The 23,685-nt window shown below is 40.0% G+C and overlaps 1 protein-coding gene across 1 annotated transcript in view; it reads left to right on the top strand.

Moving 5' to 3' along the window:
* The window catches only part of LOC135459270 (zinc finger SWIM domain-containing protein 6-like), a 311,781-nt gene that overhangs the window by 248,467 nt on the left and 39,629 nt on the right, over positions 1-23,685 (top strand). The window contains exons 5-12 of the mRNA XM_064735045.1: positions 466-645; positions 2,206-2,382; positions 2,673-2,819; positions 5,361-5,507; positions 7,669-7,929; positions 11,174-11,309; positions 17,008-17,165; positions 17,690-17,853. Coding sequence (XP_064591115.1) covers positions 466-645; positions 2,206-2,382; positions 2,673-2,819; positions 5,361-5,507; positions 7,669-7,929; positions 11,174-11,309; positions 17,008-17,165; positions 17,690-17,853 — 1,370 coding nt within the window. The remainder of the gene's footprint in view (positions 1-465; positions 646-2,205; positions 2,383-2,672; positions 2,820-5,360; positions 5,508-7,668; positions 7,930-11,173; positions 11,310-17,007; positions 17,166-17,689; positions 17,854-23,685) is intronic.

The raw sequence follows: 23,685 nt of genomic DNA, 5'->3' as shown, positions 1-23,685 counted from the left end.
TTCTGCTGGGTTTCAAGTGTGAAGTATATGTTTAGAAAATGCATGTCTTACTAATTCACTTATTTGGTTCCTGTAATGTGAAGCTGGAAGATACATAGCTTTTGTACAAAAATTAGAAGAAAAACTTGGGTAATTTCCTGCTGTAATTTTGTGGGAATTTTTGTTTGCTTTTGTCTGATGTGCCATGCATTGTGAACGATGGATTTCCTAATAAAAAAGACCCATTTAATGCCTTTTAATTGAGAAGACTGGCTTGATACAATCTTTAAACTGCTTTGGATGGGCCACACCAACTCCAAGATTCTGCATCAGGAATTCAGTCTGCCTGGTGTCAGGCATAGTTGGGAAACAAGCAATGTAGCCTTAGAGGGGAGGAAAAGTGTTACAGAATAAAAGTTTGCAATTAGCCATTGGCTGCTGCATTTTTAATAAAAAACCTAATTTAGCAATTTTCTTCAAAATTAGGTGCTCTGTGGATGTGTATAGTCTTAAATCCCCACTGCAAGTTGGAGCAGAAGGTCAGTTGGCTAACACAGCTGAAAAAATGGAATGGTGTGGATGTTTGTCCCTGGGAAGATGGAAACCATGGAAATGAGCTGCCCAATTTAACCAATGCTTTGCCTCAGGGCGCAAATGCTAACCAAGGTGAGCCTAGATATATGCACTGCCTGCAACACATAATATAGCCTCTATCTTATATACTTGAGCTTTGCAGCAGAATACAGCAGTCTTTCCTGGGACAAGTAACTTTCTTCTTGAGGATTGACCAGCCAAATTTATTTCCATTGATATTGTCCTCGCAGAAAGGATAAATAAGGTTTACTTTTGTGCTGGGGCTGCAATGTTTTTAAAGCAAGTTAGGTCTTCTAACTTTTCACTCGGTCCTTCTAAATAGTTGTTGCATAAAAATTGAATGTCCCTGAAGTATGTAATGTAAAAGCCTCGTTTCTTTGCTTGACTATAATCTTATATCCCTTCTGGTGTTGGGGGTTTTATTTTTTGCAGTTACAAAGCCTTTGATACTTACTTAAAGGGAGATTTGTTGTGACTGCATTAAACTGAGTATGTGAGAAACTAAAGCAGCTACTTGTGGGATGTACTCTGTGTTGTGCAGTTTGCATTGACAGGTGTGGGGGGGTGCAGAGGCAACACTGCCTTCTTGGAGGAAATGTCTCTTCTTACTTGATATCATGCTTTCTAATCTAAAATGTGATTATCAAACCTGACAGAAGCCTTCTCCAGTCATCTTCAAGCAAAGATTGCTACTTTGCTAATAACTGAGGAAGATGCAGGTTATTTACCTTGGGAAAAAAAACCCCTCATAATCATCAAATCTCTCAATATGTTGATAGATATTTAATAAAAGTTAAAATTAAATGCTTGTGAAAGGTGGTAGAATCAGACTTAGATGGATTTTTCCTTGTTTCTTTTTCTTGGGAGTTTACCTCTGAAGGAAATAAACTTGGTTCATGTTTAAATCTTGCAGCTAGCTGCAGACAGAAGTTCATGCAACATGTAACTTCCTACAGAGATGTTTGGCTTTCTGGATCTTGTGATGTTCAGACCAACCTGGGCATGCTAGTAGCAATTCAGACATGACATTTTGACATTCATAGACACAGTGCCATGTCGACAGAGCACTTTTGCCCTAGGAAGATGTCCAGTAAAGGATTGTCAGTCCCATGGCCTCAGTACCTTGCTGTCTTTGCAGTATTTCTATTTGTTTATGACAAAATTTTTACAAGTGCTCAAGGTAACATCACTTCTCAAAGAGAACAACTAAAAATATTTTATGCGATGTTTATCTGTCACTCATCCTCATGGCTCTGGGTCTGAGAAAGAGAGAAACTGGGGATGCTTGAATAGCTGTGTGCCATATACTTTCTAGTCTGTTTTTAGGGGAATTCTGAACGTGCTGTTTAATGTCCTTCATGTCTAGCTGTTCCCTTTGCAATGTCCTATTTAGCATTAGCCATGATGGGTTGTAGATCTCTCTGAATGCAAAGTGAATGGCACACACTTTGCCTGAGCTGTTGAGTAACAGGATGTGAAATGTCTATGGTTGCTCCTTTCAGAGTGGGTCAAGGTAGATTGCTATCACTTAAGGGCTGGTGAACAGGCAGAAGACAAGAATACTGTGAATGACTGATTCACATATGAATGAATAAAAGCTGATGCAGCTTTCTGAATTTGTGAAAATGACAGATTCATCAAACAGGCCACATCGGACGGTGTTCACTAGAGCCATAGAGGCATGTGAACTGCACTGGCAGGACAGTCACTTACAGCACATTATCAACAGTGACCTATACACCAACTACTGTTACCATGAACACACTGAAAACTCACTCTTTGACTCTCGAGGGTGGCCCCTCTGGCATGGTAAGTGGCTAAACCAGAAAGACTTTCTGGTTTCCATGACTTGCTTTGTTCAGTTTCTATGGCTTTTTTTTTTTCTCTTTGGGGGGGAGGGAGGGAGCTAAATTAAAAGCCTGGCAAAAAGAACAGAGGCTCCCTTGAAATGTTGGCTCAGAAATAGTCCTTTAACTCTCTCTTGCAAAGTTTTAAAAACAAATCAAAGGAAACAAAAAAGCCCTTTTGAGTAACCTAGCAAAACAGGCTATTGCAGACATAGAAGCATTGCTATTCCTCAATTATTGTCTCCATTTTAGAACATGTTCCTACAGCCTGTGCGAGGGTGGATGCGTTACGATCTCATGGATGCCCACAAGAAGCACTGAGGCTAGCAATAGCTATTGTTAATACACTAAGAAGGCAGCAGCAGAAACAGCTGGAAATGTTCCAGGCTCAGAAGAAAGGTAAATGCGGGGAAGAGAGAAGGGCAAAGGAAATGACAAGGTGACAATAACACGGAACTGGAACTTTGCATGAGAAAATTGCTTTTGAAACTAAAGCAAAAGAGGTGACTTTAATTCTTCAGTCCCAAAAATCATAGTGGTAGTGTCACATTCTGGATGTTGGAGGTGTTTTTTAAGCTGGATTGCGAGCTCTGCAGGGCAAGGGCTCTGTTCTGCCTTCTGCAATATATCTAACATGATGGGGCCTTTATTCCAATCAGAGGTTTTGGTTGCACAGCGTAAATATTCATCCTGTGTAATTTATAGGCTTTTAAACAGAGATTTGCATTTGGAATGTCAGGTATTTAAAATAATTTTTCTCCTCTGATGTGTAATTTAGCAGACCTATATATTTCTGAGGTGGAAGCCTAAAGTTGACAAAGCAAAGTCTGCACTACAGAAATTTATCCAATTTGGCAGTTTCTTCCAAAAGTCTTTGATGATGCTTAAAACTTTAGTGGATTCACAGCACTGGAAATCAAAGTTTTGAAACGCTGGCTTTATAAAATATTCTGTGGTGTTCCCACTACCCCTATTTTCTGAAGGAGAGGTAGTGGAAGAAGAAAGGGGTGACTTTGTGGTTAAAATGCATGTGGAAAAATTAAAATAACATTCTCAGCTACTTCAAGAAAACCTTTAATTCAAATTTAGTTTAGATCTTTTTTGCTACTTTTAACTATGTGTATCCTCATGCATTGCAGGCAAAAATACCAGTGTGAAGTCACATGTGTAAATTTTTTAACTGTATGTGCAGGTGTTTTCCCAGAGATGTTCATTTAGAAATTGAAGACAAGGTAGAAACCTGACTGAAAAAAAAAAATATTTGGCAGTTCCTATGTGCCTTCATTTCACAATATCCAAGGAAGAAATTTTGAGCACTATTGTGGATCCTAGATTTCAACAAAACTTAAAAGCACTTTGCATTACTACTTAGAGGAATTTTTTAGTGTTTTTATCATGTAATATATCTTTTCTTAACATGAAGTTTGTAATTTCTATGTTACTCACTGCTTTGTTTCATTATTTTCACTCTTATGTTTGAAATTTAAACAATTTTGTTTTAATAGTGAAAGATATGCTTGTCTTCTTTATAAGCAGAATAATTCTGCAGCTACAGTTTCAGTTCAGCAACCACCACATGCTTCTACTTAGCCTTTATTCATATGACTGATTTGACATTTGTGGAACCACTTGCATGATTTAAAGTTAAATTTCTGTATGAATGGAGTATTGAAGCCTTTGTTTGGCATGACACAAGTGAAGCTCACAACTAGACATAATAGATGAAATGGAATATAAAGTGAGTCAGTAAGGTCATTGATATTAATAATTTTTGGTAATATTACATTCTTCCTAATGTCATTTTTAGCACATGCTATTTGTTAGTAAGACAATTATTTACTACTTTGTTGTTCATATTACATATCAGTTGATTCTTTAAAAAAAGTCACTGTCTTGAACACTGAGTCCAGCAGTGTGGCTGTTTCATTTTGTAGCTCCACACTTTTAAAGGCAAGAAGCAAGCTTTTTTTTTAAAGCTTTGTGATAATACTTATGATTACTCAGAAAGATGGCGCTTTGTGAATGAAAAGAGCACAGAGGCAGCTACAAGTTAGTGTGTACTAAGCAGAGAAGCAGAGCATCTGTAATGGGTTGTATACAATTTTTAAATGGTCACCCATAATGCACCTGATCTCTCATAGTTCAGTTGTGTATGTGTCTAGGAGAAAAAGCTGAGGAGTTGAAGGGGAATTACTGCCATAAGATTCTTAATTTAAAAAGGGATTTGAGTAATCTCGATCATCTTTTACCACAGCCACACTTCTTTCAATTCATTGTGCCAAACAATTTTTAATGTTGTAACTGATTGATGGATGAGGGCTACAAAACAAAGTATCCATGAAGGTATTTGTTGACTGAAACTTTAGAATGACAAAAAATGCACTTGAACAATTTTTTTAAATTTTATACCTCATTTAAACACATTATTCTTTTTTTTCTTCCTTTTTTATTAGGAACTATCATCATGAGTTTATTCAACAATTATTCAGATGCAATAAGTTCATCTTTTATTTATAAAAACTGAACATTTCAGAATATTTTATTTCAGTGCCTTCAGCTTCACTTAAGATGTGAAAATGGCACTGCATCTTTTGAATGAGGAAACAGTGGTGAATATTTTACCAAAAAAAGTCTTTGCTACAATTTTTCAGCAGACCTTTCAGAAGTTACTGGTATCAAGTTAGAGATTTCAAAAGATACTGCAATTGAAAATTTTGACCCATAATGTGCTTTGCTAGTGCTTGAAATGTTCGGCCTTTGTCCATTTTCTTTTTTTCCTCTTTTAACATATTTACAAAGGGCAATTAATTCACACTGAGAGATATTATTTTTTCCTTCTAAGCAGAAGAGCATTTTAATCAGTTTTACTTCTATATATGTTTTGAGGGGATAATACATACTCTCTTTCCCTCCCTCCTCCCTCCATATTTTCTGTCACAGAACTTCTTGAAATAGGAGTAACCTCAATAACAAATCTTGAAGGTTGGGTGGGACATCCTTTGGATCCAATTGGCACCCTCTTCAGTAGCCTAATTGAAGCCTGCAGCATAGATGATGAGAGTTTCCATGGATTCTCAGACTTCACAGGTAAGGCCATGCAAAGGGACTGATCTTCTCTAAGTCTTCAGTAACCAAAGACATTTTTCTACCTTACCTTTCCCAATTAACATCAAAGCCAGTGTCTTTATAGTATAAGAACTCACATTTGCATTCCCTAAGAAAACACAAGGTAAAGAAAATGTTTAAACTAAAACTGTTATATGAAGCCTTCAAAAATTACCAGTTACTCATTCTTGAAGGCAATTCAGTATTTTACACTTGAAATAAAACTGAATGAGTTTATAGCAGCAATCCTCTTTGCATACATTATCCTCTTTTGGAGAAATTACAGGAAATCACAGAATTGTTGAGGTTGGAAGGCTTCTCTGGATATTGTCTAGTCCACTTACTCTGATCAGAGCAGGGTCACCTAGAGCAAGTTGACCAGGACTGTGTCCATTTGAGTTTTGAACAGTTCCAAGAATGAACACCATACAACCTTTCTGGGCAACCTCTTAGTGTTTGACCATCCTCACAGTAAAAATGTGGGGGTTTTATACTCAGATGGAATTTCCTGCATTTCAGTTTGTGCCCATTGCCTCTTGTCCTGTCACAGGTTACCACTGAGTCTATTTTCTTTACATTCTCCCATTAGATAGTTGTATATTTTGGTCAGATCCTCCTGAGCCTTTTCTTTTCCAGACTAAACAATCCCAGCTGTCTCAGCATCGCATATGGGAGATGCTCCAGTCCTTTAATCATCTTTGTGGCCCCTCACTGGATCTGCTCCAGTAGGTCCATATGGAGCCCAATACTGAACATGGCACTCAAGTGTGGGTTCACCCGTGCTGAGAAGAGGGGAAGGATCACCACCTCCAATGTGGTCCAGGATATTATTTGACTTATTAGCTAAAAGTGTACATAGTACTTCAGAGTAATGACAAAACACTTAAAATTTATAACATACATGCTCTATAAAGTACATGGTTTATAAGGGTTAGGAATTGGAAAATAGCATTGTAGTATAGATACATGATTTTGGACAGGATGTATATGCCCATTCTAACTTCAGTATTGCTTCTCAGGAGCTTAACTGATTTATTCCTATTCTCAGCCTCTTTCCACCTCTGTGGCAGTTTCTTATCACTTTCTGTGTGGTCAGAAACTTGAGTCATTCCTCTTCCTATATATCCTTTATATGTATATCCCAAATCTCCTTGGGGCTTTTTGTCAAAACTAATTTTATTAAATTAGATTTTCTTCAATAAACTTCTAATCCCATATCCACCAATTCTGGAAGAACTTTAATTAAAAGAAATCAGATTCTTTGCAATTAGAAAAAAGAACCCAAAACAGCCCCATGAAATAAATGTAGTGTGTGTTGAAATGTAAATTCCCCCTACACTCATATATGCAATCTACTAAATGCATTTTGCCATCTCATTTGCTGCAGCTGTCCATCTCCTTACATCTGTACATTGCAAATTTTTGTTCCCAAACTAGACTGTAAACTGCTAGAGGTTGATATAGCATTTTGTCATATGGTGTATTGGTGAAGTGCCAAATCAATCAGTAGTACTCTTTAAAGCAATTTATGGCTTGGTCTGTGTGGAATTTACAAGTAATTTTTACTAAAAGTAGCATTTCTAGTGCTAATAGAAGTCAGAAACATTATGTGTGTTTATCATAAATGCAACTAACAAATAAAATAACATGAAGAGAGCTTTAGCAAACAGAATGCTTTAAAATTGTGGAGTTCCCAGGCCTACTGTATTTGCATAATCCTAATAGCTTCAACTGAAATCTATGCAGGTGTATAAGCACCTTCCCTTTCCACTTATACAACATCAAAGCTTTAAGGGCATACAGAAATGGGTTAGGGAAAAATTGAAATAGATCACACAATGTTTGCCTTATTAACACAAAGCTGGAGAAACTGCCTTTCTCCAAATCATGCAATTTAAAATGAAAACTTTTATTTTTACTACAGTGGATTTTTTAAAAATCTAATTGTTTTGTGTATTTCTGTGATGTGAAATTGGATCAGGTAGTTTATACTGGATGATTGGATATTGAGATTGCACTCATAATTTAAATATTTTTTAAAAATTGATACTGACAGAGGAAGAATTTGAAAATGTAGCATTATAGGCAGATTATGGATTTTAATGATTTCCTGATGTGTTGTTCTTTGTGTCGCTCTTTACAGAGAACATGGGGCAATGCAAATCTCTGGAGTACCAGCACCTGCCTGCACACAAGCTTTTAGAAGAAGGGGAATCTTATTTAACGCTGGCTGTGGAAATAGCATTGATAGGGCTGGGACAGCAACGAATAATGCCAGATGGCTTATATGCACAAGAGAAGGTTTGTCGAAATGAGGAACAGCTCATTTCTAAGCTACAGGAAATTGAATTGGATGATACTCTGGTGAAGATTTTTCGAAAACAAGCAGTCTTCCTATTAGAAGGTAGCTCAACATAGATGCTATCTGCTTTTTAAAACTGTCTTCACTTACACAAGCCCATGGAATTAGTATTCCAGTGGAAACTGCCCTATATACTTAAGATGTTTTTTGATGTAGAACTCCGGCAAAATTTTATTTCCAATCTCTTATGAAAATCAAACATATTTCAGATATCACATGACCGTGGAGATAAGATATCTACTAACCTAAAAGCCTTTATTTTTATTGCATTTTCTTCTTTAGATTTGTTCAGTATCCAGGCTCACAATTTAATAATATAGACATCAGTTATCATCAACAGTTCTTGGGTAGTAAATTTCAAAATGTCATTTGACTCCTGAAAAATGACTGGCAGCTTTGTAAATGTATGAAGATTTTTACCTCTATTCCCCAGTGAAGAGCTCAGAAATATCACTTAAATTTGCTGGGACAGAAATATAACATTTCCTTTGTAGCAATTAGGAATATGAGTTGCCTCTGAAGTTTGTATCATTCCTGAAAATTGAAATATATGGACAAATATTAAGGCTTATGGCCTGGTCTCATGACTAAATTTTGATTAAGACAAATAACTAGTGTTTGGGAATTGCAATTGTGTATTGCAATAAAATCTGTACCAAAAAGTGCATGCTTTTGCCTTAGCTTTTAAAAAGGCTTGACATATAACACTTAAGCCTTATCTTCAAAGAGTAATCTTGTAGGTTCTAAGATTGCTATTCTAGTTTTTGGGGGTTTTTAACTGGAGGGAAAAACTTTAAAGGAACTAAGTATCTAAAGGTGTGGTCCAAGTTTTCAGTGCTTTCTCAAGAGATGGTGAGGAGTTGGATACTGCTCTAGGTCAGTTGTGAAGATTGTTACATAGCAGTCAGGTTTTGCTTTCTTTCTGTAAGACATTTGTCATTTAAAACTATTTCTTTAATGGAGGAGATGCATTATGTTGTTTAGGGTTCTCAGCTTTGAGTTACTATTATTGCCCAGATCCTTAAAAACTTTGGTACCTACTGGTGGTACCATTTGAAACTGTAGAGAAGCTGCACCATAAGGAGAGTCGGTGCTTTACGGCCTTTGAACAAGAACAGCTTCTGGCTGGATCCAGCTATTCATGACTATAGAGGGATCCTATGGATTATAAAATCAATTTGCTGTATCTGTTTATTGGTCAGGATGCTGTATGAGGAAAAGGCAGGATTTTTCTCAAGTATTCTCTGATACTTCTAGTTTACATCTGTGATCAATGATATACTTTTTTACTTAGAGTAGTAAATGAGTGATCATAGCAAGAAACCTACTAAAATAGCTACCTACAAAATTATTGTGGTGAGCAGCATGCAGCAGTGGCCTTGCATTACTATATGTTGAGAAATCTGGCTTTTCTGCAATAACTTCAGTTTACTCCAGGTTAGGCAGAAACTGCCAGATCACATGGAGGAAAAATATGCAGTGATTTACAATTCTAATCATATCCATTGTGATTATATAGTTGACATTCTGTAGATATAATAAAGAAAGTTTAATCCAGTATTAGGCTAATTTCTATGCTGTTAATGCAGGTTAATGCAGATTAATGCATGCTGTGCGTAGCTACCATTTGAATACATGGGAAAGCAGAACATAAGACTGTGTTGCAAGAACTGTTCTATTTTTTGCTTGACTGCTAAGCTAATGGCAAAATATATTTTCATATAAATGCTTTGTCATTTATTCTCAGTCTTCTGAGTTTCTGAATGGACCACCAACTGGCAAACAGACATGAAATCACTTCTTTCATACAAGCAATGACAGCTACTTTTGAACAGCTTTCAATTTAAAATGGCTGAGACACACTGTCACCTACTTAATCTTCATTGATGTTTCCATTGTGAATATCTCCAGCCTTCAGAAATGGCCACCTATGGAGCTCAGATTTTTTTTTCATGCCTAGTGATTTTTACCTTCACATTTTGTGCTAAGGCACCAGTCAAAAACATTGATGAAACAGCTGTGCTGGTCTAAGTTGTTAACATTTCTCTCTCATGGAGTTAGTGATTCCATGCAGCAGAAGTGGTTGAATAAATTTTGTGAGTGCTCCTCATCTGCTTCAGTGAAGGGTCAGTCATGTTAGTTTGAACCACAGCCAGAAACCGATACATGTGACTGCAATGAAAGAAGTGTCGGACAGTCATTCATCCATCCATCCATCCATCCATCCATCCATCCATCCATCCATCCATCCATCCATCCATCCATCCATGTGTGATGGGTTGGAATCTCTAGTAGAGGAGGAAGTGGTAACTTCTAGGACTGCTGGCTGCTATTTGTGCAATAATTGTCCAATAATACTTAATTTAAGATTCTTATTCTGTATCTTGCAATGTTTAACATCTGAACCTCCAGCCACTGAAGTAAAAAACTGCTTGACACAATGTTCCTATTAATAAGAATAACAGTCTTAAGGTTGCAAGAACAATGCAAAAATGGAATTCCTATGCACTATGAATAATCAGAACTCAGCAGTTGCATGCAATTTTTTTAAATTGTCATTTCTGTTGTCATTCTTAACACTGTTGTTATTAAGTACTGCACTGAGTGTGAGCAAAATCTATTGCCTCAACAATGGGAATAGTTTCCCCACAACAAACATAATTTTTAAGATTGTGTGGCTATAATAGACTAACAAAAGCAACTTTGATGCAAGATCTCACCTAGTCTTCTCCGGAGACCAAGTCTAGACCAAAGGGTTATTTAAAAGCCTAATGTCAAGTGAGACATTAATAAGGATCAGGTGCTGCTGGACTGATTTGTCATGTAAATTCAATTAAAAATACCTGGCTTTCCACTGTAGCCACTTATTTTTTCCTGTGGATTTGTGATAAGACAATTATGAACCAACAGAGGGTGCATAGGAATTCATGTACATGATATAACTACACAGAGGCAAAGCTAGGATTATCACCTTCTACTTTTGCATACCATAGATTTGCTGAATGAGCCCCATGGAGCCCTGGGACCATTCTGTCATTTGTATGTGCATTGGTAGTGTGCTTAGTACTATACAATTTGCAATGTGTCTTGCTGTCACAAAGAATAGATGGCATTTAATATACTTGTAATATATTTCACAGACATATCAATAGAACTTTACCTTTTGTACAGCAAGTTCTCTCTGAATACCAACTCTAACTCAAGGTGTAATGAATGGGTTCTAAAGGTCCAGAAGTTGAGTTTTAACAGTCTGTAAAGACTGATATTCTCTTTTTCTTTCCCACAGCTGGACCATATAGTGGTTTAGGTGAAGTCATCCATCGAGACAGTGTTCCAATGCACACATTTGCCAAGTATCTTTTCACCTGTCTCCTACCTCATGATGCTGAATTGGCATTCAAAAGTGCACTGAGAGCCATGCGGTATGTATTTACAAGTCATCTAGAAAGAACACAAGTAGCAGTTTGAAAAACAGGAAAAAGCTTGGTAGTGAAGACCTAGCCTTTTTTTCTAAAGCATTGTTCTGTTTAAGGAGAAATTACTTTGGTTTTGTCATCTGTAAAAGCAATCGATGTCTGTACTAACTACAGTATAATTTATAAATGTACAATTAGTGTTTATATACAACTATAAAACAGCATTCTATGTTACAAATCCTTCTAGAATTCCACTATTGGGACTTGTGGTTTTGTATTGAACAACAGCTTTAGCACATGTGTGTGTTCTTTTACTGATGTGGTTGCGTGTGTATAATGCAAGTGGCAAGGAAATGAGCAGAGGCATCCCACTAGCAGTCTTAGGATCATCTGCTGTTTAGCTGCTTCCCCTCACTTTATATACTGATCATGATGTCAGATGGTCTGAAATATCCCTTTGGTCAGTTTGGGTCATCTGTCCTGGCTGTGTCTCCTCCTAACTTCCCATGCATCTCCAGCCTCTCCCCAGAGTGGCAGTACAAATAGCAGCAAAGGCCTTGGCTCTGTGTAAGCCCTTCTCAGCAATAACAAAAACATCTCTATATTATCAACTCTGTGTTCAGCACAAATCCAAAACACAGTCCCATACCAGACACTGGGAAGAAAATTAACTCTATCCCAGCCAAAACTAGCACACTCTAGAAAGCCAAATGAGGAGAAAATAGTCCCATGTTCAAAGGACTAAATGGGAAGGCATGCATAGGAACAAAACATAGCTACCATCAAGTCAGGGCAAAGGTCTGCATAGCTTGTTTGGAGTTTTGTGCCTCCAAGAGTGTCTAATAGTGGGTGTTAGGGAAGGAATGTAAGAAATATGAGAAACAACTTTGCATACTTGCTACTTAGCATTAGAATTTTTGAATTTGAATTTTTAGAATTAGAATTTTAAAAATATCAATTTTATAAAGTACACTTGTATCCTTGTATTCAATTTCAGTCACTACCTTTAAGTGTTTCTCAGAGATTGTGGAGAGTTTTCCTCCTTAAACTAAATGACCGAGACCACATTAAAAGGCTAGAATAGACATCTATGAGTAGCTTTGCACAGTGCACTGAATGCTTCAGTGAATATTATGGCAACATGCCATTCCTCTTGAAGAACTATTTGGGCTTTCCCAAGAAACAAATCATAACTGATAATTTCTTTTCTGGAAATTTCCTTTTTCAACTGGAAAAACAAGAAAGGCACTGAAAAATCCAAATCTCTAGTTGATTATGGGGAGGTCCAGCCATCTTTTGGCATGAAGCTGCCATCTTGGCCAAAGAAGTTACTTCTCAAACAGACCAGTATAAGAAAGAGTTATCTTTTCGTTTCTAGCTGGTAAAATCATAGGAGACATCAGCATAATCAGGGCTGTTCTCCATAGCTCTCTTGGCATCACTTTTAAGGCAGATGGGCGTTGAGCTTTTTAATTTTATTTACTTATGCATTTATAATATTTTGTAATATATTTGGCACTCTTAAGAAATATGGACTGCTATCTTGAACTTTGAACTGCAGTGACAGAAGATGCAGACACTTTCTATTTCATGTCTGTCTGTGTTCCTTGAAACTTCTCAAAAATTCTTATAAAGAACGTTAGTTACTTTTTCCATTCACACCAAAGTGATACTTCAGTATACAAAACACTCCTGATAAAAACCAAATTAATAACTAACTAAACCTAAATGTTGTTTTGAGGTGGGGAAGGAAGAAAGAAAACAGGAAGATTGAATGTTGTAGTGGGTTGACACTGACTGGACACCAGGCACCCACCAAGGCCCCTCTCTCACTCCCCTCCACAGCTGGACAGGGGAGAGAAAGTTTAACAAAGGGTTCATAGGTTCATAAGGACCAGGAGAGAGCACTCATCAAATACCATCACGGGCAAAACAGGCTCAACATAGAGATATGCACTGAATTTATGACACTAACAAAATCAGAGCAGGATAACGAGAAGTAAAATAAAACCTTAAAAGTACCTTTCCCACAACCCTCCCTCCTTCCAGCTCTGCCTCCTACCCCAGCAGCACAAGGAGACAGGGAATGGGGGTTATGGTCAGTTCATCACCTGTGTCTTCTGCTGCTCAAGGAGAAGAGTCATTCCCCTGCTCCACTGTGAGGTCCTTCACATGGGAGACAGTTCTCCTCGAATTTCTCTGATGTGAGTCCACCTCACAAGCACCAGTTCTCTGCAAACTGCTGCAGTGAGTCCATTCAACAGGCAATAGTCCCCCCCTAACTGCTGCAATGTAGGTCACCCTTCCATGGAGTGTAGTCCTCCAAGGACAGGTTGCCCCGGTGTGGGACCCTGTCTACACAGGTCTCCCTTGAGGTCATAGCCTCCTCTCAGGCATCCACCTGCTTTGGCATGGGGCTCCCGCATGGGTTGTGGGTGGATCTCTGCATCCCCATGGACCTCCATGGGGTTCAGGGGAGCAGCCTGTTTCACTGTGTTCTTCACCACAGGCTGTAGAGGAATCCCAGCTCTGGTGCCTGGACCACCTCCTCCCCCTTCTTCTTCACTGACCTTTGTGTCTGCAGAGTTGCTCTTACATGTTCTCACTCCCTTCTTCTCTGGCTGAAATTATAACTGCACAACAATTTCTGGTTTTCTTTTTTACATATGTTACCACCATTTCTAGTTGACTCAACCTTGACCAATGGCACATCCATTTTTGGAGTGACCAGGGATTGGCTATGCCAGACATTGTGGAAGCTTCTAGCAGCTTCTCACAGAAACCACCCCTGTAGCTCCTCCACTATCAAAATCTGGCTGTGCAAACCCAATACAAATGTATGTCTCATGTTTGTGAGGTGGAATGGATCAGAAGAGGGAAATTAAACCATGTCTTCCTTTATGGCATGGGTAAAATGTTTCCACATAGAAATCTGCATGGCTGCTCATGCTTTTAGAAGTCTGTGGTGGTTTGACCAGGAAGAAGTGGGAATTCTGGGATGCTGTGGTCAAACCAATGGATGCTCGGAGTTTGATATTGGCACCTGGTGTGGCCAATGGGGTCTGGACACACCTCCGAGAATACACAGGGGTTAAAAAGCAGAGCTTCGGCCCTGAGAGGCTCTCTCTTGGTACTTCGAGGCGAAGAGGTCAGATCTCCCTCCCCTGTCCAGCCGCTGCTGCTGGGCCGGGGAGGGGCAGCCATGTGGTGGGCCCGGGGCCTGGACAGAGATGGGGGTGAGGAGGCCCTTGAGGATGGAAGGGTGGAGGACCCCCAAGAGACAGCCATCGGGCAGCCATTCCCCCCCCAGGAGGGAGAGAGAGGAGAGCCGGCGTCTGAATTTGATAGCAGCCGGCCCAGGAGGAGAAGGGGGGGGAGAGTGCAGCCCGGCCGGAGCAGCAGCGCCTGTGGGAGTACCGGCGTTCCAGGACAGAGAGAGACTGAAATTTTTAACCCTTTCTTACATGATTGGGGCCTTGCAAAAATGCTGATCCTCCTCGGAGTTGAATAAGAAGGGAGATAAGAGATGAGATGAGATGAGATGAGATGAGATGAGATGAGATGAGATGAGATGAGATGAGATGAGATGATGAGACAAGGACCTGGCCCGAAGGATTGTGGAGACGACTGACTGAGTGGGGAGAGATGACTGGAGTGGCCTTTTGGCTGGACTTTTCTTGTGTAGCCATAGACTCAGTTTTATTCCTGTGACACAGAGACTGCACTTGGGGGGAAGCAGTGCCTCGGAACCAGGAGGGTTCATCGTGGGGACCCCTCGGCCCCAGGGGGTTGGAAAAATATGGGGGGGACAGATGTCCCAAAGCAGAGACTGTGCCTTTTTGGAGTGAGACAAGGCATCCTTAAAAGACAGCCCTAGAAGCAGCTCTGGTCCATGCACAGTGGTGAGAGCACTGGGCATGGAGGGAAGATGTCACAAGCGGCAAAAGGACTTTTCCGGGCGGTGCCGAAGTGACATGGAAGCACACGAGGTTTCAGCGTGTTTCCAGGGAAAGACTATGGAACAAGAAGGACTCCTCTCCTCTTCATGGACTGAAGTTTGAGTATTCTAAAGGGTGGTGCCAGGCTGGGCAGTTGGTGATTTGGGAGAATGTATCGGATTGGGAAATTTTGGTGGTGGGGAGGAGAAAAGTGTTTTTTGTAAGGTTTTCAATTTCTTTTCCTTATAGTTTTTTCCTATTTTCCTGTAGTTTAGGTAATAAAGTTTTCTTTATGTTTAAGCTGGAGCCTGTTTTGCTTATTCCTGGTCACATCTCACAGCAGACACCAGGGAGAGGGTGTTCTCATGGGGGCACTGGCTCTGTGCCAGGCCCAAACCATGACAAAGTCAAACATATTTCTTTCTTCACTTGAACATTTATGAAAGAAGCTAACTTCTCAAGATGACAGCTAGCTGCTCTCCAGACATAAGTGTTAAGTGTTAGTCAACACAGGTCATTGAGCCATGATGACAACTCTGGAGTATTTTGCCTCTCTGCATTCAACATCATCTGTTGCAATTTCTTTTCTTTTCTTTTTTTAAATTTTCGTTTAGTGTGTGGAACACAGTGTGAAATCAATAGAATTTGAGACCATAAGGCCTTTTGTGCATGCACCTCAGGGCTGCAAGGACAGGGTGTGCTATCCTTGATGGTCACTTTTGTCAACAGTTCTCTGCTTGCAGCACTGAAACATATGGAGTACAGCCTTGGAGAATGTGGATCTGCAGTGACCTAGTTGACTGTTCACTTGGAGTATGAACTCAAATGTTTGGCTTCATTTGGCTGATTCCCTGTTAAGCCTGAATTTCAACCCAGGCTTTGTGAGTCAGCCTTTAATGGCGATGTTTAATCACAAAGTAGCTTTGCTAAGACCTAACTAAATAATTGATGTTTCAAAGGGCAAAAAAGTGAAGAATGCTAAATCTGCTTGTGCTTGTTATAATGTTCCCTAATCTTGCCAAAATTGCATGAAAGCCACCAATTCACAACAGCATTTCTTTTCACAGCAAAGGAACATAGAAGCTGGCAATGAAATTCAAAGTGACAGGAAATTTTCCTTTCAAGATCTTTGTCCATTTGCTGTTACTCATAACCTAATAATCCTTTTTGCATTATGTTAGTTAGGATTTTTCCTGTTTGTTTAAACTATTTAATAATGCATTTTTTTCTCCCCCTTTTGTGCTTGGAAAAAATCAACTAGGGAATTTATATGTATTTTATTTTTACATATATAAAGCTATATAGAGGTGTCCTCCCTCCCCTCACTTTATATAATGAGCATGAGGCCATATGGTCTGAAATATCCCTTTTGTCAGTTTGGGTCACCTGTCCTGGCCGTGTCTCCTCCCAACCTCCCATGTGCCCCAAGCCTCCTTGCCAGCTTGGCAGTGCAAAAAGCAGCAAAGACGACAAATCCAAAACATAGCCCCATACTAGCCACCATGGAGAAAATTCACCCTACCTCAGCCAAAACCAACACAATGACTTAATTGTCTTATGAATTCTTACAGATCCCTGCTGATGTAGGCATGTTTGGCAAATGGACTTTTAAGATTCCCCAAGAAAAGAAGTGGTTTTCCAATGTCTTTATACCCCAAACTGCACATTTAATAAACAAGGTCAAGTGTTCTTGCAGCTTTAGTTTTGCTTATGAGTAATCTAATATAATAATGATTTGATGAAAGAGTATTTCTTTCTTATTTCAGGTTGCTAGTATTGGAATCTATGGCTCCTTTGGGAGATACATCCCGTCCACACCAAATTGCATCAGTTGTTCCAAACCGGTATCCCCGCTGGTTCACCCTAAGTCACATCGAATCCCAGCAGTGTGAGCTGGCATCTACCATGTTGACAGCAGCCAAAGGTACATTGCTGTCAATTACATACTGAACTAAGTGCATGCTTTTAATGTTTCATTAAATAAACAGATTATAAAAATTGTGTTTTGGAATTCAAATGGCAGCCTGACAGGAGCTTGAAATGGGAAAAACAAACTGAACTGACTTAAACCTGTCACTTAATTTTCTAGAAAAGTGGTTAAACTAGCTACATAGTAGCCAGATGGGTTTCATTTGAGGCTGATGAGACAGCTTTTTGTTCTTCTGACACAATATAGAGTGGGAAAACCAAGAGTAGACAAATCACTTCTAAAATTCACAAATCAAGATGACTTTTAGCCATGTACTACACTAACACTATCAGACACCAGGGGAATTTGTGGTCTTGTATCTTTTGTTCATGTAATTTCATTATGGAAGGTTTATAAAATTAAAATGGGCATAACTGAAACATTGTACTATTTTGAAGCAAAGGCAAGCTCAATTATAATGCATTTCTGTATGTTTTGGAAGCTTGTTCTGTTTTGGTGATTCTGTTTACACCTTGCAGGTGATGTTCAGAGGCTGGAAACAGTGTTAGAATCCATTCAGAAAAATATCCACTCCTCATCACACATCTTCAAACTTGCCCAGGATGCATTTAAAATAGCAACACTCATGGACAGCTTACCAGATATCACTCTTCTGAAAGTTTCTCTGGAGTTGGGACTTCAGGTATTTCCTTCGTTCATTATTACTACAGTAGAAGACAGGAATTTGACCCTGTGTTGGTGGGTACAGCTCTTTAAGTCACTGAGAAGCCTCTCAAAGACCCTCTTTGAGCTTTGTCTGGAATTTTTAAATTCTGTTTTCTGATGTAAAGCACAGTTAACTGGTAAATACAGAGCAAGGATCTGTGCAGTCCCTTTGTGCAATTTGAGTGGAAGAGAGAGCTTGGAGCAGCTGGCTGAAGGGCATTCCTCTGTTCAGGTGTAAAAAAGGATCAGTGCAATGGGTTTGGGAGTATATGTAGGGATGCCTAGAGAGCAAAATTATTCTGCTTGCCAGAAATAATCGTATAATTGAATAGTTTGGGTTGCAAGGGACCTTTAAAGGTCATCTAGTCCAACCTCCTTGCAATGAGCAGGGACATCTTCAACTAGATTAGGTTGCTCAGAGCAACCATCTATGTGGCCCTCCTCTGGACTTGCTTTTGCAGCTCTTTTCCATGGCCTTGAAAGGTTTCTTGTCATTCCTCCCATTTTCCCTTCCTTTACCTCAAACGACATTTTGTAGGTGCTTGATAAATTACTAGAGGAAGCCGAGGTCAAGCATAATGACCCGTTTCAAGGCAGACTGTACCTCTCAGTTCTTTCATCAAATCCTGCGCTCCACAAGCTGTGGGATGGTTATCTGTATCAGTCTCGGCTTGAGGTGTGCAAGAACCTCAGATCAGTTTTCGGGCTCTTATGAGAGTCTTCATAGGTTGAAAGGAGACAGATGATAAGTTTTTAGGTATCTGGAGTAATATTGCCTTACAGTGATGAATCTTGGGGTTTGCACAGTTCATTTCAACAAAAATAAATCTCTTCATCTTTCTTCAGGGGATTCTTAAAAACAAGAAAAAAACAAAAACTCAAAAAATTCAAAGATCAGAAAACCATTTATTACTCTGCTTCAGTAAACAATGATAAGACTTCTGGGGTGTCCTGGTTTGAAAAGGAAGTGAGTTTTTTGGGATGCTGTGGTCAAACCAATAGGTGCTCAGATTTGAATATTGGCACCTGCTGTGGCCACTGAGGACATGGATACGCCTCTGAGAACACAGGGGGTTAAAAGCAGAGAACTCCCAGGAAAACTTTCTCTTGGGTTCCGTCCATGAACGCAGTCAGACCTCCCCTGCCCAGCTGCAGTCTGGGTGGGTGAGGGGAAGCTATGCAGCAGGGTGAGGTAGGCCGGGGCCTTGGACAGAGAAGGGAGGTGAAGGCCCCTGCAGGATGGAAGGGTGGAGGAGCACCAAGAGGCATTGGGCAGCTCCCCCACAGAGAGACAGAGAGAGCAAGAGGGAGCCTGTGCCTGTACTGGTGCCACCTTGAAATTTGATATCATGTGCTGGCAGCATGGCTGAAGGAGAAGGGGGGGGTGCAGCAAGGGTGCAGCGAGAAGGTGCCTGGCAGGGCAGCATGGGAGTTCTGGACAGGCAGAGCCTGAGATTTTTAACCATTTTCTTGGATGATGGAAACCTTACAAATGCTGATCCTCCTGGAGTTGAATGAGAAGAGAGATACAGATAAGAAGAAATGGGCCAATGTGATGCAAGTTTGTGCAAGTGAAAGATGTCTGAGAGAAGTTGAAAAGAATCCTAGGTGGGAGAAGATGATGGAGTGGCCTTTGGCTGGACTTTTCTTGTATAGCCATGGACAGAACCATTTTTTTATGTGACACAGAGACTGCATTTAGTGGGAGGCAATGACTTGGAGCCAAGAGAGTGCAGTGATGTTATGTGAAGGAGTGCGTGAACAGAGACAACAGGTGAGGAGGGTGGTTTGGTGCCCTCCGTCTTCAGGGAAGAAGAAGACCTCTGTTCCCAAGACCCCTAGGCCCCAGGGGGTGAATTTGGGGGGGACAGGTGTCCTGAAAGTGAGAGACTGTGCTTTTTTTGGAACTGGGCAAAGCATCCTTAAAAGGGGAACCCTAGAAGCAGCTCTGGTCCATGTGCAGTGGTGAGAGCACTGTACATGGAAGGAAGATGTCACGATGGCAAATGTTATCTGGGCGGTGCCACATGTGACATGGAAACACAAGAGGTCTCAACTGTGTTTCCAGGGGAAGCCTATGGTACAAGAGGGACTCCTCTCTTCTTGAAGAACTGAGAATTGATTATCTAAAGGGTGGTGATGGACTGAGAGTTGGTGATCTGAGGGGTGGTGACTGAATTGAGAATTCAAGGTTTTGTACTACTGTGATGTATTGGAAATTTGGTGGGGGGAGGAGGAATGTTTTTGAAAGGTTTTCATTCTGAGTTCTGTGTGTGTTTCTTTTTATATATAGTTGTAGGTTAATAAAGTTTTTCTTCTTTATTCCTAAGTTGGAGCCTGCTTTGCTCTATTCCTGGTCACATCTCACAGCAGATACCAGGGAGAATATATTTTCATGGGGGCACTGGCATTGCGCCAGCGTCAAACCATGACATGGGGAAAGGATATTATCCTGATTGCTTCTCATGCCAAAGAAAGCTAGTATTTGACTATTCTAGATTTTCAGAAGCTAAGGTCAGAAAGCTGAGATTGTGTGCTTTGTTAGCCTTTCCTATTCTGAAGATTGCTATGGAAATCTGCTCTCTTTTTTTTTCCCTTCACATCACATTTCTTGCTTAAATGTTTGTTTACTTGAGAAAGATTCTTATGATTGACTCAAATGTCACCTCAAGCATTTACCAAGTATCATTCAGTGGTAGCAGAACACTTTGGATATCACTGTGTTGATGGATACCCCTGTGTGGATGATGGTGTCATCAGAATGTCTTCAGTAAGATCTAGTGAAAGAAATGTCATGAACCTGTACTTTCTTGTAAATCCAGTGTTTGGAATAAACTGGTGTAGAATATGTCCACTGTCAGCCCCAAACTTACTAAGGTGGTTCAAAAACCTTAAAGGTAGTTTGCTTTCCAGAAGGATGATGCATATCAGTTTTCTGGTAGTAACTCACAGCTATATAGATTTCTACAGTAACATTTTTCCTGTAGAAGTCTTATAATGTCAGTAATGTCTTCAGTGGCCTACAGATGCTTTCCCCTCTCCTGCCTCCCGACCTAATGGCAATTAGATTGCCTATGTTTGCTATCTAGTAACTGACTACTTATGACATCTGCCCTATAAAACTCTATTTCTCCCCTCGCACAACAAACTGAACAGCACTGTCCTCACCAGCCCAACTTGTCATTGTTGGGCTGAGGAGGTGATAACAACAATTTCACAACTCTGTCACTGAGATTAACGTGACAGAAAAGCCTCTTATATTGGTCTAGATTTAGGAGTAATATTTGGACTCCTGGGTTCTTTCTCCCTATTTCCAATGGCAGCATGTGTTATGTGACTCAGCAGAAGGAAGGCATTTAAACTAGCTATGGAAAATGTGGCCAAATGGACATGGAACATCTCAGATGTATTCTGTCCTTCAGAACCTTACTGGTGCAGATACTCTGAGATCTGCAGGTACAGGAGGAGCTTCTGTTTCTCCATTTAACTGCTGCATGCTACATCAATGCCAGTGTTACCACACATACAGACTGACAGGTACTGCTGGAAGAACTGCTGAGCAAGTTAGTGCAGGTGATTGCTTGATGCCTATTTGGCAAGTGTGCTGGTTTTAACACCAGCCAGAAGGTAAACTCCAAATAAGCCACTCCCCTTCCTTCACCCCACCCAGTAAGGGAGGGACAAAAGCAGAGAACATTGTTTGAGATAACGACTTACTGAAAGCACAACACAATGGAATAAGACACACACAATAACAATAGTAATATTGATAGCAAAAGTATACAAAAAAAGAAGGTGTTTTACCTATAAAAAGGTATTCATTGCCGTGGTGGGTGATTACAGGCTCCTTAGGAGGGATGGGCAGGGCAGGTAAGGCTGCAGGTGGCTGACTGTGTAATGGAGGGGATGGAGTGTACAGAGCTGTTATGAATGAGTGTTTTAAGATCACTTGAAGAATCACTGGCAAAGGTATCAACAAAAACAGGTTTCATATAAAAACAACAGCATGACAAAGTTTGTGGCAAGGTTTACTCTACTATTTACTAGATGGATAAAACACACAGAGAAAAAAAGCAAACAGAAATCCAAAATCAGTCAATCAATCAATCAATCAATCAAAATGAAAATAAACCCCAAATTATCTATGTGGAGGCTGCTGGGGGGGGGGGGGGCAGGCAAAAGGATAGGAAAGGGTAAAGATAAAAAGGAATATGATCTAAAGGCCCAATAGCACTTAATTTAACTTAAACTTAGCAGCACTTGATATCATTTAACTTAAACAATTACTGATATAAAATTTTGGTAGCCAAACCGAATTTTATTTCTATATTTTTTGTTTTAAAGAAAGCAGCACTGGGTGGCTGGGGAGTCACCGCTCCACTAACGGCACAACACACCACTTACAAGTTCAGCAAAGTATATATACTGATTTAAACCTACAAAGCATTTTCCAATGTGCTTGGTTAGTCCGAATCAGCAAATATCAATAAGCTGGGATCAGCAATTTCATAATCTTTCCGGGTGGTCATTGGCTTTCTGTCGTTCTTGTGGCCATCTGGAGGAAGGCCTTACACTGGTGTCTGCTACATGATTTTGTCAAGTGCATCAAGCTTTTTATTATACATAAGCATTTAGTTGCTTTGTTGCAATATGTCTTAGCTTTACCACAACTTCCTCTATTTTATTCTAAGCACCAGTCGTCTTGCTACCTCATCTCTTTACTACACTTCTTCTATTTTGATGCTTTATTTGGCTATTCGGTCAGAAAGTTTCAAAACCATTCTTTGTAGCTATCCCAGGGAATGCACCCATTTTCGACACAGCAGATACAAGCATTTGCTGATTCCATTGCCAATTGACATGAATCACAAAAATATTTTTCACATTACTAAAGTCAAAGAATTTAGCAAACGATTCATATAGAATTTACTATACCACAACAGTAACTCACAGGCCTAACTTACTTACAAATCAAATGAACTTGAAAATCTAGGAGAGAAGCATTCCTGGTACATTTGCTATAGCATATTCACACTCTCACGCACACAGACATAAGGAGTCTGTACAAGATACCTGTGAAAAATTCCCATCTAATTCAGTGAAATACTCACTTCAGATGCCTTTGCATCTTCTCAGTGGGAAAAGGGTTGAGCCTTGAGGAGTGGGAGTACCAGACCAGGATCCATTGTCATCATTTGGCAATCCTCCGAGTACAGGAAATTTGAGTTTGCTGATTCTGAAAGACTCCACTCAGTGGGTGATTGCTGGTTGTAGCCCACTGCAGTCTGCAAAAGCTCAAAGGCTCTGTCTTGGTCTGAAAAGACAGGCGTCTACTAAGGAAGCCAGGAGCCTCCCCTGAAATGGAAAATATAAACTCCCTCCCTCTGAATTGTTATAATTTTGAAATTAATGGGCTGTCAGGCAAAGATATGGGAGCAGGAATAACAGTTCTTTATTAGGGAAGAAAAAAACCCCAAAAAACAATGCAGTAAACCAAAACAACACTGACAGAGTCAGAATACAACCTGACACCCTGTTGGTCAGGGTGTTGGTAGCAGTCCAATTGAAATGGTGGCTGCAGTCTTCCTGGAGTGACAGATGTGGTTCTGTTGAAGCAGTGATCCTGTAGAAGGGTGTAGTCTTCCTCTGAATATCCAGTGGTGGTGTAGATGGGCCTAGTCTTCCTCTGGGAATCCAGTGGAAAAGGCTGCCTGTGGTCTTCCAGACCTCTGATTACATCCAGTTAAGAATGCTTGGCTCCTCCCTCTGGGCAGAGCTTATCACAGTGGGATGATGTAATTTTATCAGT

Source organism: Zonotrichia leucophrys, chromosome W (genome assembly GCF_028769735.1).
Source record: "Zonotrichia leucophrys gambelii isolate GWCS_2022_RI chromosome W, RI_Zleu_2.0, whole genome shotgun sequence".
Lineage (NCBI taxonomy): Eukaryota > Metazoa > Chordata > Aves > Passeriformes > Passerellidae > Zonotrichia > Zonotrichia leucophrys.
The sequence above is the reverse complement of the archived record's forward strand: the minus strand, read 5'-3'. Positions and strand labels throughout refer to the sequence as shown.